The sequence below is a fragment of the Dendrobates tinctorius genome, unplaced genomic scaffold (genome assembly GCF_039654945.1).
Source record: "Dendrobates tinctorius isolate UK_male_01 unplaced genomic scaffold, ASM3965494v1 ptg000004l, whole genome shotgun sequence".
Taxonomy (NCBI): Eukaryota; Metazoa; Chordata; class Amphibia; order Anura; family Dendrobatidae; genus Dendrobates; species Dendrobates tinctorius.
This window is the reverse complement of record NW_027361672.1, coordinates 16,045,702-16,063,730: the sequence shown is the minus strand read 5'-3', so window position 1 is coordinate 16,063,730 and position 18,029 is coordinate 16,045,702. Positions and strand designations below refer to the sequence as shown.

General features: G+C 39.7%; 1 protein-coding gene across 8 annotated transcripts in view; it reads left to right on the top strand.

Moving 5' to 3' along the window:
- The window catches only part of NFATC1 (nuclear factor of activated T cells 1), a 241,370-nt gene that overhangs the window by 70,760 nt on the left and 152,581 nt on the right, over positions 1 to 18,029 (top strand). For all 8 annotated transcript variants that reach the window (XM_073566385.1, XM_073566381.1, XM_073566393.1 and 5 more), the window contains exon 4: positions 15,572 to 15,774. In XM_073566385.1, coding sequence (XP_073422486.1) covers positions 15,572 to 15,774 — 203 coding nt within the window. The remainder of the gene's footprint in view (positions 1 to 15,571; positions 15,775 to 18,029) is intronic.

The window sequence follows — 18,029 nt, the reverse complement described above, 5'->3', positions numbered from 1 at the left end:
AGGGGAAAATATGTGTAAGTGGGTTAAGAGCTGGCTCAGGGATAGGAAACAAAGGGTGGTTATTAATGGAGCATACTCGGACTGGGTCACGGTTAGCAGTGGGATACCACAGGGGTCAGTATTGGGCCCGATTCTTTTTAACATATTTATTAATGACCTTGTAGGGGGCATAGAGAGTAGAATTTCAATATTTGCAGGTGACACTAAACTCTGCAGGATAATCAATACAGAGGAGGACAATTTTATATTACAGGAGGATTTATGTAAACTAGAAGCTTGGGCTGATGAATGGCAAATGAGCTTTAATGAGGATAAATGTAAGGTCATGCACTTGGGTAGAATGAACAAGATGTGTAATTATGTGCTTAATTGTAAAACACTAGGCAAAACTGTCACTGAAAAAGACCTGGGTGTATGGGTGGACGACAAACTCACATTTAGTGGCCAGTGTCAGGCAGCTGCTGCAAAGGCAAATAAAATAATGGGATGCATTAAAAGAGGCATAGATGCTCATGAGGAGAACATAATTTTGCCTCTATATAAGTCACTAGTGCGACCACACTTAGAATACTGTGTACAGTTCTGGTCTCCGGTGTATAAGAAAGACATAGCTGAACTGGAGCGGGTGCAGTGAAGAGCGACCAAGGTTATTTAGGGAACTGGGGGGTCTGCAATACCAAGACAGGTTATTACACTTGGGGTTATTTAGTTTGGAAAATCGAAGGCTTAGGGGTGATCTTATTACAATTTATAAATATATGCGGGGACAGTACAAAGACCTTTCTAATGATCTTTTTACTCTTAGACCTGTGACAGGGACAAGGGGGCATCCTCTACGTCTGGAGGAAAGAAGGTTTAAGCATAATCACAGACGCGGATTCTTTACTGTAAGAGCAGTGAGACTATGGAACTCTCTACCATATGATGTTGTAATGAATGATTCCCTACTATAATTTAAGAAGGGACTGGATGCCTTTCTTGAAAAGTATAATGTTACAGGGTATATACACTAGTTTCCTTAATATTACGTTGATCTTGGAAGCTAGTCTGATTGCCGTATGTGGAGTCGGGAAGGAATTTTTTTCCCCAATGTGAAGCTTACTGTTTGCCACATGTTTTTTTTTTGCCCTCCTCTGGATCAACATGTTAGGGCAGGTTAGGATAGGATATGGATTGAACTACATGGACTTAAAGTCTTCCTTCAACCTTAATAACTATGTTACTATGTTACTAATATGGCTTGCAGAGTGTGCATTAATGAGAAAAAAATGAACTTTTTGAATGTACCAAATGGCTGCAATGAAACGAAGAGTGAAAAATTTAAAGGGGTCTGAATACATTCCGTACTCACTGTATAACAGATAAAATGGTATCTGTGAATTATGTGCAATGACGTCCAGCACAATGTACAAGCCACTAGTGACTAGCATGATGCTTTTCTTCCATGCTGCCATGTCATTCAGTTCACTAAAGAAGCCCTCCTCCCATCAATGTTTTTATACTCTTAATATATTGCAATCATCATATTATATGGCGCGGTGTACTTCCAACTGCTCATTTTGCCTTTCTACCCAGTTAAATATTCTCTTTTTTTCTTTTCTGCTGTATGTAACAACAGGAAAAATAAATAAATTATAGAAATGTCTTAGGCTACTTTCACACTTGCGATTTTTTTGCGCTGCGCACCGTGCGCAGTGCAAACGCACATAAAAAAGCGCATCATGCATTTTGTGTGCGTTTTTTGTTGCGTTTTTTTTTTTAAAAAAAGCATGCTTTTTTGCGCATACGTGCGCATGTTAAGTGCACCCATAGACTACAATGGGTGTTTGGCTGTAAAAAAAACGCATTGCGTGCGCATGCGTTTTTTGGGGGCAAGTCAGACGCACAAAAAAATGCAACACGATGCATTTTGTGCGCCCGAGCGCACACTACAAAAAAACGCATGCTCGTACAAACGCGTACAAACGTATGTGTATGCACACCTATGCGCACCCATGTAAAATATAGGGGAAAAAACGCATGCTTTTTTTTGCGCTAAATAACAGCGCAAAAAAAAGCAAGTGTGAAACCAGCCTTATTAGGTTATTTCATTAGTAAAAGGTTAAAAAACAGGGTGGATCCCCAAATATGGCACCAAATCCTGACATGCTACCCTGACGAAGGCTAGTGCAGAAACACTTTGGGCTCTTGCACCATTCCAAGCAGGAGGAGAACCACATGGGTAATACTTATCAAGCCTCTCTTTCTTGCCACTGTGGCTCTGACCCATTATGTAGTATAGCTTTAATGACTCACATTGATGTATTATTTTAGCTGATATGTCATTTGATATTTATACAAATACCTTTGTATGTGTCCTATATTACCTTATCTCCTCCTGCTGTTTTTGTTGCCCTCCTTTTTCCTGTGGACCTACCCTGTTTTTTAACCTTTTTAGTAATAGAACAACCTAATAAAGTATTTCTATAACTTATTTATGGCTATTTGTCATTTATGAATAAGTTTTTCTAGTTTTTTGGGGGACTTTTGCCAAACTATTTGTGCCTATACAGTAGGGTGTTATCCTACTATTTTTTATTTTACTCACCTATATAGCGCCATTAATTCCACAGCGCTTTACAGACATTATCGGCACTGTTCCCGATGGGGCTCACAATCTAAATTCCCTTTCAGTATGTCTTTGGAATGTGGGAGGAAACTGGAGTACCCAGAGGAAACCCACGCAAACAAAAGACAAACTCCTTGCAGATGTTGGAGTGCTAACCACTGAGCCACCATGTTGCCCTAAAGATCCTACAAAATATATACCCTTTATGCTTGATATAGTTAATTAAATTTGAGGTAGCACATTTTGGCTGAATGTTTGTTCTTCTATGTAGAAACAGGAAGTCTCGTTTGCTTGCATGAGTTATCCCCCTCTTCAACTCCTAACCCAGCTGTTTTTGCCTCCCCCTGTCATTAACTTTTGCAGTGACTCATGAGTCATGCAAGGAAAATTGCCCTTCTGATTCTACATAGAGCTTAGAAGGATTCAGCTAGTCAGTTTTTAATCATGTGATGTCATAGACCTAATGGAAAGAGAAGAATTAGCTGGGTAGAAAAGCAAAATGAGCAATTGTAAGTACACAGTGCCATGTAATATGATGACTGCAATATATTAAGAAAACAAAAATTTTGATGGGAGTGCTTCTTTAGCTGAATGTATTGAATGCATGTAGCCTACAATAAAATACATTGTCACTAGATCACCATTTTAGGCCTGCTTCTCCGCCGAGTATTATATTTCTTTTTTTAAACCGCCTTATTATTCTAGAGATATGGACCTTTTTCTTCAGTGTTGATTTTCTAATTTTTATAAGGGGGTGTGACTTACAGTATCACATTGCAAAGAAACCTGCGATCCACACGTCCTTGGTAAAGACTATGAAAACTAGAAGCAAATAAAATATCACATAACATACGTTTGGGTCTGTACGGCATATAAAAATATGGTATACTCGGGGCAGCAGCAGAAATTAAATAGAAGCAAAAATTGCACACTTATGATCTGATGACAGGTTCTCCTTGCAAATTAATGTAAATTGCATACAAAGGTATCTCTTGGTGTTAAAATATTTTACATCCACCACTATGCCCACACAACATCCCCACTAGCTATATACAGTATCCTGTGTTATTATGAAGAAAACACTTGTTCAGCTGTGAAAGTCACCATTCTCTTGTTCACTTGCTATTACTTTCAAGCGGTAGAGTTCACATTCTGCTGAATGGATGTATTCTTCCACACTAAATATTGTGTAAGGAAAGCAAGTTAACACCTCCCATCCTCCCATATTATTACTGTTCTCCAAGTTCTGTGCCTTCCCAACTTTTTAATAAAAACAAGAGAAATGTATCATCTATTGCACACCTAGAAAAGATAAATCCTGTATTCTGCGTGGGCTGCAAACACACATTGCAACGTACACATTCTTTGAGGTTTAAAAGTGAAGAACAGGAAATGTTTTGAGTCAGAATCTGTTATAAAGTATATGTATCAGAATATGTTCCTGTCCAAACAAAGATGAAAGAAATTAGAGGCTGGCAAGGCATTTAGCATAAATGTAATATATTCATTTCTGATATGTAGACAAGCCAAAATTACACAATCATAAGAACATGTGCCAAGACTTCTACTCCGCACGGTGCTAACAGCATGTAAATTATACACTTATCCCTTTTATGCATTAAGTGCAAAAGGAGAACTAGATGTAAATGCCTTATTTGATTAGCGTACATAATAAAGAGAATTGCGAGAAATCAAAAGCCTATTTATAAGGCATTTCTGGACTCCTGCTTCTCGGAAGGCAAGGAATCTAAAGAATGTTTTGCAGAAAATGATGAGCAGTTTTTGAAGTGTGATAGTTTCTACAGCCGAGGAATGGTCGAATTAAAGTAAATAGTGCTCAAAAGGAGCTTGAATCCCCATGAATCATATATATGCCTTTATACCATTTCTCTACTGTTGAGTATCACGTTCCTCATATCGAGTGTATCAGCTTCATGTGTAGGATCTTCGACTGCTTAGAAATCTACTAAGACAGGAAAATGAGCTTTACACAACTACTGCTCTGTGTTACACCATAATTACACCGTAGGGTCAAGGAGAAAGTTTAATCACAACTCTAAAAATATTTTTTTAGCTGTGAATCAAGAGGAAGTCGAAGCAATAGACCGAAGGGAAACCTTCCAAATTAGTGTCAGTTCCTCCATGTTTTCATTATCCGTTACCTACAATTTATGTATGGGTAATGCACAAATTGCTGGCTCCGTACCCCACCCATATTTCGTTGGCATTCGCATCTGCACACGTTACCTGAAAAAAGCCTGTGTGTATTGTCCGTGTGTTCGTAAAATGTATCTAAGGTGCAAAAAAAAGACATTAACACACATCTGTGAGCCAGGATGCAATTATTATATGTAATGAAGCCAGGCAAACATACCACAAAGCAGACATTTTATAGCTCAATCATAAACGGCTGGCACTTTTTTTTACCAGCAACTCTACACGGCTTATTGCAATATGCACATGGCCAGCACTTGCCAAATAATACATTCACACATATTCAAACTGAAAAAGATTACATTCAAGTCAATGATTTCATCAGCTGGAAGCCGTGCCTTGGACGGTTGGGCTCAGGCCTCACGTTTATTTCTACAGATACGTCCATTAACACGTTGGATATTCCAGGTGGCGGAGCTCTTCAGTTTCATTGTCATTTAGCTGAGCGGCAGAGTAAGTTATATCAAGGTTGGGCGTAATAGTGTCATTAGCGCATCACATAGAAGAGTTACCGCCGGCAAACTCTCTCCTTTTACATATAATATTACATTTAATGGATGGGATGTCTTGCCTTATAAGCATATTTTCTCCATGTGCATGCTAATGGTGGTTGAGTGGGAATGACTGGCAGGTTTTTTCTTTTTCCTGTTCTTTGGATTTTTATAAGACACTTGTCTTGAAACCGCATACAATAAAAATGTAGGGTGAGGTTCCTTCCCGATGCTATAACATTTCATTTAGCTTTTCACATTTTGCAACCAATAAGAGATGGTCATAATAACCAATATTGTACATTATAAGAGGAAAAAACCCTGACATTGGGCAGGATAAAATTATTGTCTGATTTGTAAACTGTAAACTCTTTATTTCCTTGTCCTTATCATTGCGCTGGCTCTAAAGTAGCTGTAACAGCAGACACTATCATAATAACTATGCTGATGATGGGTGCTACAGTGAAATCAGAGTATTAGTACCAGGCACATACCATCTTAATTAAAGAGGTTGTGTTGGACTAATTGTTTTTTTCACTCTATATCCTAGTGGTATGTACAATACGACAGTAGAAGTGGAAGTCAATGCTCGGTTTTCTCTTTTAGTGCTGAACACCATGCACGTGATTTTTCCTTGCTTGGGCGTCCCTCCAATGTATTTGTCACAGGTAAAGCAAAGTTGCCCATAGAATTTGTGCTTTGAGAAAAAGAACTTCAAACTGACATAGAGCGCTGCCTTCAACTTTAATCACTTGACATCATTGATGTTGGTGACATGATCGCCGGAAAAGGAGACTGAGCATCAGGGAAGGAGACAGACTCCAGTGCAAGATCAGTATGTGGGCCCTTTGCAGTCCAAAACCTCATCACCATGCACCCCTTTATGTGCCTGTGAAAGAAGCTGGTTGCCACTTTGGAAGTGCAAGCAGGACCCTTTACCTCTTAGGCCCCAGTGTGGCTGCACAGGCTTTACTAATAGAATGTCCGCCCCAGCCGAGCATGATGTGGCCTAGAGTCTCGGACAGTCCCATAAACTACTAAGTCTATTTCCACATATACATCTGTAAGCTACCCACCTGCCGTGCTCTTCTTAGTATGGATATTCAGTAACAGTTTTTTTTTCTGATCAGAATATACAGATGTTTTGCATTGAGAAGAATAGAGCCATCTTGTCTTCTGCTCGGTAAAGAAGACTAGGTGCCACCTCTGTTTTCAATAAGTCAGCATGCAGTCATCGTGTAACCCCTGTCATGCCGACAGGCACCCTTGCACATCATATATTTTGAAGAGGTGTGAACTATTTTTGTGTGAGCATGTAAAAAAAAATCCCTTGTAATAAACCAAAATGAACAAAGAACAGATGTCCTCCGCACAAAGGACACGCCATTTTATCACTTAGTTCATTTATTGTTGCTACAAGTGAAAGGGATCCATATGAAAACCATACAAAAGAGCACGTGCAGCTGACCTCTCCGATTTACACAGACGCGGAGAAGGCCTGGTTCTGGATCCTTTGGCTCAGCCGACAACCAGACGCACCATTATTTTTAGCTTACCTGCCAAATGCTGGGTATACAACATGAGGCAAGTGATACATTTTTATATGTCTGGCTGTAATAAAACATCTGGCCTCCATTCCTAGTGTAGTATCCTGGCACGGAAGGCTGTTTGCTTCCAACACGTATTAGAGAAATCTGTTTGCATTAAAGACACTATTAATTATTCTGAAATACACAAATAAAAAAAGATGATAAAATCTTTTTGAATATAATATTCTTTTACCATATGAGGCAGGGGAATTTCTTCTAGTTTTCTCATTTTCTTTGCTGTTTTATAATTTTGCTACTTTTTTACTGTTCAGATAGTTTCCTAATAATGAATGTGAGCACTGTATCTGAATGGTGGAAGAATGTTACCCCACTCATCTTTGTAGATCAACTTTAATTCGGACATATTGGTGGGTTTTCTTGCCTATATGCTTGTTTGAGGTCCTGCCACAGCCTTTCTATTGGGTGTAAGTCAAGAATTGGAGTAAGCCAGGTTCCTTAGCGGTCTTGGATGCTGGGTATGCATCCCACATGGCAGAATAATAACTTCTTCAATGATAACAACTTGTCTAGATCTTAGGCGCCAAATATCCCAACAACATCACACTACAACCAGCTGTTGGTTCAGTGTTAATAGGGTGAAATGCTGCATGTCATATACGTCAGATCCAATTAGCACAGCTCACATTATTGTGCGTTCACAATGCAGCTTCCGGGCTTAGGTACAATGACAATGTCTAATGCTTTTACGGGACAGGAGTCCAACAATCACTAAACTCATACTACATGAAACAGATGACATATGAGCTGTCTAATGATCAGTGCCCAATTGTACGCTATTCCCATCCAGCATAGTAACAGAGTAACACAAAATCATTAAGTCTAATTCTGCTCAGTGATTCAGTTAAGTAGTGTACGCTCACTCTTGTGCGTTCTTTGGCTTGCCTCCCTGTTTTGCTACTTGTTTGGAAGCATGAATGATATCATTAATAATCTGGCAGCGAGACCTCCTGCTTGCCGCTAGAGCAGTATCGTCAGTCAAGCTGTTATCATGTAGAACCTAAAAAATACATATATATATCAGCATTCCAGAGAGAAGCTATAAGGGAAGATGCCACATACCATCATACATGTGTCTTGTCATGTTGTTTGCATTCCGTCATGCCTCTTTACTACTGTATGAGCTTGCAACATGGTGCAGTCAGAAACTTCCACAAGGAAAAGGAGACAAATGGATCCTTTGTAGACGCAGCAATCAGAGACTGCCTTTGAATCTTTGTGTTTTCTAGCAAGCTGTTCTTTGTTCACAGGACAGAAAGAAAATCCTTGTTTTGTATAATGGTCATTAGAAGAGTATGATTACAATCCACGAGGGAACACCAAGCCCTACTGGATACTTTTAGTATACTTTTAATTACTGACAAGTTTCAGGAGGAAAATGGGCCAAATTACAAAACAAATGCAGCATTACATCACCAAAATAAAAATTAAATCTAAAACTAAATATTAAATAATCTAAAAACAACCGACCACTGCAGACATGAATTCTTTAATATTAAATATGAGTTCTAAAAATGATACACTCTCCCTATTATTGCACTATAATTATTCCCCTACTTGCCGTGGATGTTGGCACCCTAGGGATAGCAAAAAGGCGCTCCCGCTCATTGTGGACTCCCCCTGGAAAACCTTATCCTGCACCAGGGATATTAATACAAGTGTAGAGCCCAAAGAAGGTCAAGTACAAATCCTCTCAAATCCTCAATATGACCATTGTCCCAAGTGATTTATTTTAAAACCTGATACTTAAATAACTGAACCAATAATGGGTCATGGTTTCAAACTAATATATTACAATATGAAAGCCATGATTAGGCATAACAGGCTACATGCCCAAGATATATTGTTATATGCAGCAAACTGTCACTTACGGTATCGTAACGCTAATTTCATATGCCGTCTCGCCTCTACGCATTTCCCCTCCTCTCAAAGGTTCATCAGGAGGTTTCCAGATAATTGAGGTGTCCAAGCATGACATGTGATGTCCAAGCACTCTGATGTGAGTTCATTCTACTTCATCTACTTCATCCATTCTGCCATGATGTTCTCAGAACAGTGGAGGTACATTGATCTAGATGGGCGTACAGTGGGGCTACATTGCCACTTTTCTCAAGACTCAATGCCATCTAATCAAATGTATTGCCATACTGTGTTACGATGGGAATCCATAATACGTCATTGTAAATTAGGATGATGGTTCTGTGATATTTACATTCATGGTATTTGTCCCATCTCTTATTACATCATACAGAAGATATAGAGAGAGCTAAGAGAGTGTTTTGGCTGTCTCTGTATTTCCTATAGAGAGGAAATGTGCATGGGCAACTAACTCTTTACCAGGCCCCCCAAAAATATTTTTTAAACCTTCTTTATCAGCATGCGTAGGATAAAATGTGGTTGAAACAGCCACTGTAATGGCCAGCTGTACCATTAATTTGGTGACTCAGTATGGCAATAGTGTAAGTTCGGAAAAAACTGTAAAGTGGTAGTCCCCTTTCAGATAATATTCATCCCCAGATGCAGTTTAGTATATACGGTATATATATATATATATATATATCTATATATATCGATCTTGTGCCCACTAGCGAGTCACCACAGCTGTTCCAGGTGCCTGACAACAGTGCGGCAACCAATCAGTGAGCTATGTAGCTCTGGCAGTGTAGACAGAATGCCATGCTCAGAGCTGCACTCTGATTGGCTGCCACACTATTGACGTGACTTGAGCGCCGCAGTCAATGCTAAACATCGGGAGCAGCGGCTGAGACTCTCCAGTGGACATGGGGATGGTGAGTAGAAAGCGAAGATTAACTGAAATGGGACAACCCCTTTAATATAAACTAGAAAACAAAAATAAAAATGAATTGTACTTTTATACTTTTGCACTTTTCTACCACAGTTCTTGTTTTCATGGATACGTGTGACAGCTTCTTTAACAGCTTTAAATAGTTTTATTCAGTAGCGTCATCTGTATAAACAGCTATGTCTGTACACCAGCGCATCCTCGTAGGGGTGGAAAATGCCCAGCTCTGGTACAAAAGGATTTTCCTTCAGGGAGACACAAATTAATCTCTTAGGAGAGCAAAACAACATCCTTTGCTGATATTCTGGTTGAGTTTGCAAATCCGCCCAGTTATTGTCCCGTTTTCCACACCAGGCTTCAGACTGAATGATAGTTACTACATTGCGAACATTTCTTATGGAAATACAGTATAATGAACATACTAAAATACTACAGCATAATGCAGTTTTTAATTCTTTCAATTAAAACACGTACTGTAACTGTTTTGAAAAAGAGAAAAGCTACAATTAATAAATATGAACTTAAATCTCAGGGAGTTAGGCCAGCCTGTCACCTGATTCATGCTGCCCAAATAACGGGTAGCATGAATCAGAGCCTGGCTACATGGTTGCAGATTATGTTTTTCTCTGAAACACTTTGACTGCCTTTACTCTGCACTGCTCTAATTGATTGACAGGTGTTTCCCATGTTTGTTCATCAGGAAAGACTTGTCAATCACCTGAAGCGGTGCTGGGAAAAGCCTGCTTGTTGCTGTGCTGGGCTACGTCACGTCTCTACTACCTGTGGTACCTAGCTGGATCTTTAACCCCAGGAGGTTCGAGAGTTGAGCTCCCTTAGCAGGCAGATGATGCCGGTTATGTTATATAGCTGACAGCTTTGTCTAACAGCCAGAGCTGGAGTTGACTTTTGGACGTGGCTGTTAACCATTTAGTTACCACTGTCAATTTCTGATAACGGCATTTAAATGGATGCTTGCGCTGGCTCCCATTGGCCTCCCATCATATGATATTGGGTTATCGATGGGTTAATATAACAGCCAAGTATCTGCTGAAGATTTCTGTTGCTGCCATTTTGGTCCTCCTGTTAATCTCAGCCATAGACCAGGGTCACACTTGTGAGTACGATGCAAGAAACTTGCGTGAGTCTCTCGCATCAATACCCGGCACTGCTGCCGGCACTCAGGACCGGAGTGTGCGGCTGCGTGTATGATTTCCTGTGGCTTTGGCATTCCTTTTTACACCTGCGGATTCCTATAATGGAATAGATGTAAAAACGCTGCGGAATCCGTACAAAGAATTGACATGCTGCGGAAAATAAACCACTGCGTTTCCGCGCAGATTTTTCCGCAGCATGTGCACAGCAATTTTTTGTTTCCATTGATTTGCATTGTACCGTAAATCACTAGGAAATCTGCAGCGGATCCGCAACGTGTGCACACACCCTAAGGGAACTAAACAATAATGTATAAAAATGTAGTTTTTTTAACAATAGAAAAAATATAAATACTCATCACACCCCTTTTCCCCTGGTAATAATAAAGGAAAAAAAAATACAAAAATAATTAGCCAACTTCATAGAAGTCTGATCTGTTTAATTATAAAATTCATTTACCTGATTGAAAAACTCTGTAATGATAAAATAATGAAAATTCCAAAATTGCATTTTTTTGTGTCACCTCAAACCCACTAAAAAAGAAAAAAAATAAGCAACCAAATCTTTGTACATAAAATTGAAAAGAATAAAAATTAATAAGCTCACTGCACAAAAAAATAAGTCCTCACTCAGCCCCATCAACAGAAAAATAAAAACGTTATTGCAACACAAAACATTTTTTCTTACAATAGTCTGATTTTTTTTTCACTACTTTCTTAAGTAGAAAAACAGTTGGTGGATGATATCACCATAATCGGACTGTCCTGAACAAGTTATTTTTACCGCACAGTGAATGCCATAAAAACAAAACAAAAAATAATTGTGCTAGAATTGCATGTTTTTCACCGTTTCATCACGCTTGGAAATTTTTTTCCTTGTTTTTCAATACACAGTACGGTAAAATTAATGGTGCCTTTCAAAATTACGACGCATCTTTCAAAAAACAATCCCTCATACGTCTATGTCAATGGAAAATAAAAAAGTTATGGCTCTTGTTAGAAATGGAGGTAAAAGCAAAAGCATAAAAACATAACAATTCCCTGCTCCTTAAAGCTACATTCCCACCATGAGCTTTTGGTGCTTCTTTCAAGTTGCGTATTTTTGCTGCAGCCAAAACCCACTGTCTCACAGTTCCAGCAAAGTGGATGGGATTTATAGAAATCTCGTGCCCTCCGTGCTTTTAGTTTACGCAGTGTAAACTGACCTGCGGTGCGTGCTTCAAATACGCAGCATGTTAATTTCTCGCTGAGTTTTCTGGGTGGAGTTTCCCTATAGACTTGCATTAGATGCGGAAAATCCCCAGGTAAGAAATCCACTTGTGTTTTTTGTGCGTGTCCGAGACGGAAAAACATCAAAAACGCACGTACTCTGCACTTAAGTACAGCAGTAAAGTTTTGGCAAAGCCAAACACCAGGAAGTATTAAAACCAAAGCAACTTTATTTAACATATGACATACCGAAAAGAGACAAAAACCGCAACGTCAAAAACATGATAAAAGCGCATTTTATAGAAACAGTAGTAACATAATTTCAATATTGCAGCATGAAAAACTCACCAAAAGCTCACCGTGGGAACGTAACCTAAAAGGTTACACTCTGTTTAAAGAAAAAGATATCTGGCTGCTATCATGCTATCATTATATACCGTAATCAGGAGACAGGATCCCTTTAAAAAAATCAATGGTCCAGGACCAAATAAAGTGTCACAAGGCTATATGTAAATCAAGAAATGCCGTTCAGTACAAGACCTACACAAAGGAAACTGGGTAGGCGCAGTGAACACTGGAAAATATATTCAGCAAGATATAATATTATTTATTTATAGAAAAGGAACAACATAAATCAATTAAAAAAAAACAGATGCCTCTTGTGTGAGGGACACAGAGAAGACTGTCCAGACCATATGTATATGTAGTCAATAAGCAAAATGAACACCTACCCTCGACAGAGATATCGTAGCTACTGAAGTAGATATTTTTTCTTTACACAGTATCCTATAGTGTTCCACAGTGGGCGTCTATAGAATAGATACCAAGATGTATATATTTGTAAACAACAGAGCTACAGGGCACCGTACATGAGAAAATTAAAAAGGTTATTGCATCCATAAGGCACTATATGTACACATAGGGTAACGTTAAAGTGCTTGTGAATGACTTCAGATCATTGTATTTCCATAGAGGAATTTCTGGACACCTTTAAGATATTATAGGAAAAAGTGCCTGTGCATGTCAAAAAGGAGTAAATTAATCCATGTGAGCGTGTCTCATATAATAGTAGTCAAGATGGGAGGATATTAACATACCAACTGAACGATTACAAGGTAAAAAAAAAGTCACAATACAAGCTGCATTAGCTGAAGGTATTGTGGAAAGATGATGTATAGTATAAGACTCAGTATAAGCAACTTACTGGGTATGTAGGGTGGCTAAACAGACCTTTAACGGTCCCTCTGCCCCGACGCATGTTTCGTCACACTTCCTCAGGGACATCAATTTTAGTGTCATTTGAAGTCATAGTATTTATTTACCCTTAATGCAGTGTGCTGTTTTAGTTAGACATAAGTGAAACGTTCACAATGTGATTTAGGAAACATAAGTATGCCTGGATATAAATATTTTAAAAGGAAACTGACACCAGGGTTTTGTCACCTATTCTGAAAGCATCATGGTGTGTAGACAGAGACCCTGATTACAGCGTATGTCACTTACTGAGTTGCTTCCTGTAGTCTTGATAAAAATCACTGTTTTATGAGCAGAAGATTATCTCTAGTAAACATGCTGGTGTGTAGTCCTCCATATTCATGAGCTCTGTATAACCTGCTCGAACCACTGATTTTCAAGCTGCCAATCAGTGGTGTGAGCAGGTTATACAGAGCTCATCATACAGAGGACTGGTAGATGTGCAGCAGATAAAACAGGGATTTTATCAAAGCTGCACTAAACAGCCGTTTTCTCAGTGCTTGGTAAGCCTGAGTGTTTTTGGTCAGTTCCTTAAAGGGAATCTGTCACCCCTTTTTTGAGATATCATATGAGATCATTCAATTGTGTGTCACATAAGGATTCTCTTAGTACTTTTTCTTCCCCCTGACCCCGCACCTTTCATACATAAATACCTTTTTTATATCAGTTCAGATGTATATAAACTGCCGCTGTCCTGTCCGGATGGGCGGGGCTTATCCACCTGCTCCCCCCCCTCCCTGTCTTGCTCTACGCATTTCTTCTTGTGTAGAGCAAGACAGGGAGGGGGGGAGCAGGTGAATAAGCCCCGCCCATCGGACCGGACCGGACCGTGACAGTTTACATACATCTGAACCGATATAAAAAAGGTATTTATGCATGAAAGGTGCGAGGTCAGGGGGAAGCAAAAGTACTAAGAGAATCCTTATGTGACACACAATTGAATGATCTCATTATATGATACCTCAAAAAAGGGGTGACAGATTCCCTTTAAGATCTTTGATGACATTTTTTTCCACTGGCATTTTGTAATATTTTTCAGTTGTTTTTTGCTGTTTTTTAATTGTCGTTTTTCTGTTGTATTTTGAAATCCATAAGCTATGAATAAAACAGCAGAAAACACCTGAAGAATGGACAGGTCACTTCTCATAAACACTTGGTAATCTTGAAAGCCTAAAGTGGTTAAAAGATGCTTAGAAGCCTGAACGCACTAACAGCAAGTCGTTTTTCCTTTGAAATGAAAAGATCCATTCTTTTCAGTGTTTTTTGAGTGTTTGGAACAACTCAGAAAACTGTCGGGAAAAGATGCAGTGTGGAGCTGCCGAAGACTAAATACAATATAGCAGAAAAAAAGGAAAAAATATTCAGCCTACCGTACATCAGTGTCCATATAGTCCATAAGCGGTCTGATGCCAGGAGATGTCCAGTGCGGTTCAACTGGCGCTATAAATTTAATTCCAAAGAAAAAAAGAGGGGGTCTCCAGCACCAAAATTAGTGAAAAAAAGATAAAACTCACATTTATGACTAAGGACATGTAATATCTGTCTGAAACGCGTAAGGTATCCTTGCCTGTCATGGTGGCTTATTAATATGATTTTAAAACCTTCCTAATAAATGTGAGTTTTATCTTTTTTCACTAATTTTGGTGCTGGAGACCCCCTCTTTTTTTTCTTTGGAATTAAATACAATATAACCAACAGCCACGTATGATCACTTTACATCACATTCTGGCAGATGCATCATCTCTATTCAAGTGTGCAGTTTTACAATTATATTTGGATATATATTTTGGTCTAACTTGAATTGTACCGTTTTTAACACAGAAAATTTGTTACATTTCTAAATTTAGTTTTTTATTTTAACAGCTTGGTATTGAAAAGTTTGACTGTTGGTAAAATAAAATGTGTAGAATTCATTTTGGATCTAGCTTAAGTTTGTAAAAAGTCAGATCTATTTACTCGGTGTCTGCTTCCATCACCTGAAATGTGAGCTCCTCTAACCCTGGAGAGATGAAGAGTGTGTCTAAGACTGTACTAAGAGCATGCAGCGGTTCATATAAAGATTCCATCTAACTCCACCGCCTCAGGTCACTGGAATAATGAGACATTTTTCTGACTTACACCTTTTTTATTACATCAATATTGCTGGGCAATGTGATGGCCTAACACTCAGCACCTGTCTTGATTATTTTTTATATTTTCATGCCTTAACCTTTTTTTTATTGTTCTCTTGCCAGCTACACGGGTATTTAGAAAGCGAGCCCCTTACCATCCAGCTGTTCATCGGCACGGCAGATGATCGCCTGCTGCGACCTCATGCCTTCTATCAAGTCCACCGCATCACTGGCAAGACCGTGTCCACCACAAGCCATGAAACCATCATCTCCAACACCAAAGTCTTGGAAATCCCACTGTTGCCTGAGAACAATATGAAAGCCATGTAAGTCTTGAGCCACCTGCTTGCCAGGCCTGCCTTGTAACTGTGACTTTATGTTGAGATTCAGTGTGGGAACACTTTATGTATTTCCATCTCTCCCCAATCAGCTCTTTCAATGGGCCTTTTGAAGTCCCTCTCCCCATTTTACCACCTCCATAAACCTTAAAAAACATTTCTGACAACTGATTGCTTTGGGTTGCAGTGTTTAAGCCCATGCGTCTGTTGCTTTTTATATATCACAGCTCGGTTACACAGCTGTAAATATCCACTTCAGCCACGGTGTACAGTTTAAAGCAGGACACTTATTGGATCTTGTATTTTGAAGTGCCCTGCATTTCACGCTCCTGATTAGTTGACTCTCATGAGTTCAAACCTTGGGCGCTGCTTTTAACTCCAAAAAGCTGATCAAGGTCACATTCACATGCCAGTATTTGGTCAGTATTTTACTTCAGTATTTGTAATCCAAAACTAGGAGTGGATCAAATAGAAGAGAACCGAAACACGTCACCACTTCTGCATTTATCACCAACTCCTGATTTTGGCTTACAAATACTGATCTAAAATACTGACCAAATGCTGAGTATATGAACATGGCATCAAAAATATAGATCCAGTTAGTTTCCAATCACAGTAGTCCAAATGTTGATGCTCAGTAGTAATACCTTTGGCTAAATTACAGGCTGAGTCTATTACTTAAATGCAGATGCTCTGTTTAGCCTGTCACTTCTTTAGTCCTTTATTTCGTGGACTGAAAAATTTGCTAAATTGCTTTTCATAAGGAAAAAAGCAACCTAGGAAGCAAAACCTCATCAGAAACCATTTCTATTTTAGTGTAGTTTCTCCAACTCCACTACCATTACCTCTGACCCTATAGGTATAAATAGGACTAAAATTAACATAAATGTAGGTAAAATGAAGATAAATATCCTAAATTATTAAACATTTTATGTTTAAATGTCTATCATTTCATAATATGTGTGTATATATATATATATATATATATATATATATATATATATACACACACACAGTATATATACACACACACACACACACACACACTGCTCAAGAAAATAAAGGGACTGCTCAAGAAAATAAAGGGAACACTAAAATACCACATCCTAGATATGTCTGAATGAAATATTCCAGTTGCAAATTCTAAAGCATCCGCCAACTCTTGGACAGTTTGTGGTGCAATGGAACGTTGGTGGATGGAGCGAGACATGATGTTCCAGATGTGTTCAATCGGATTCAGGTCTGGGGAACTTGCAGGCCAGTCCATAGCTTCAATGCCTTCATCTTGCAGGAACTGCTGACACACTCCAGCCACATGAGGTCTGGCATTGTCGTGCATTAGGAGAAACCCAGGGCCAACCGGACCTGCATATGGTCTAACAAGGGGTCTGAGGATCTCATCTCAGTACCTAATGGCAGTCAGGCTACCTCTGGCGAGCACATGAAGGGCTGTGCGGCCCTCCAAAGAAATGCCACCCCACACCATTACTGACCCACTGCCAAACCGGTCATGCTGAAGGATGTTGCAGGCAGCAGAGCAGATTGCTCTCCATGGCGTCTCCAGACTCTGTCCCGTCTGTCACATGTGCTCAGTGTAAACCTGCTTTCATCTGTGAAGAGCACAGGGCGCCAGTGGCGAATTTGCCAATCCTGGTGTTCTGTGGCAAATGCCAAGCGTCCTGCATGGTGTTGGGCTGTGAGCACAACCCCCATCTGTGGACGTCGGGCCCTCAGACCATCCTCATGGAGTCGGTTTCTAACCGTTTGTGCAGACACATGCACATTTGTGGCCTGCTGGAGGTCATTTTGCAGGGCTCTGGCAGTGTTCCTCCTGTTACTCTTTGCACAAAGGCGGAGGTAGCGGTCCTGCTGCTGGGTTGTTGCCCTCCTACAGCCCCCTCCACGTCTCCTGGTGTACTGGCCTGTCTCTTGGTAGCGCCTGCAGCCTCTGGACACTACGCTGACAGACGCAGCAAACCTTCTTGCCACAGCTCGCATTGATGTGCCATCCTGGATGAGCTGCACTACCTGAGCCACTTGTGTGGGTTGTAGAGTCCGTCTCATGCTACCACGAATGTGAAAGCACAACCAACATTCAAAAGTGACCAAAACATTAGACAGAAAGCATTGGTACAGAGATGTGGTCTGTGGTCCCCACCTGCAGAACCATTCCTTTATTGAGTGTGTCTTGATGATTGCCAATAATTTCCATCTGTTGTCTATTCCATTTGCACAGCAGAATG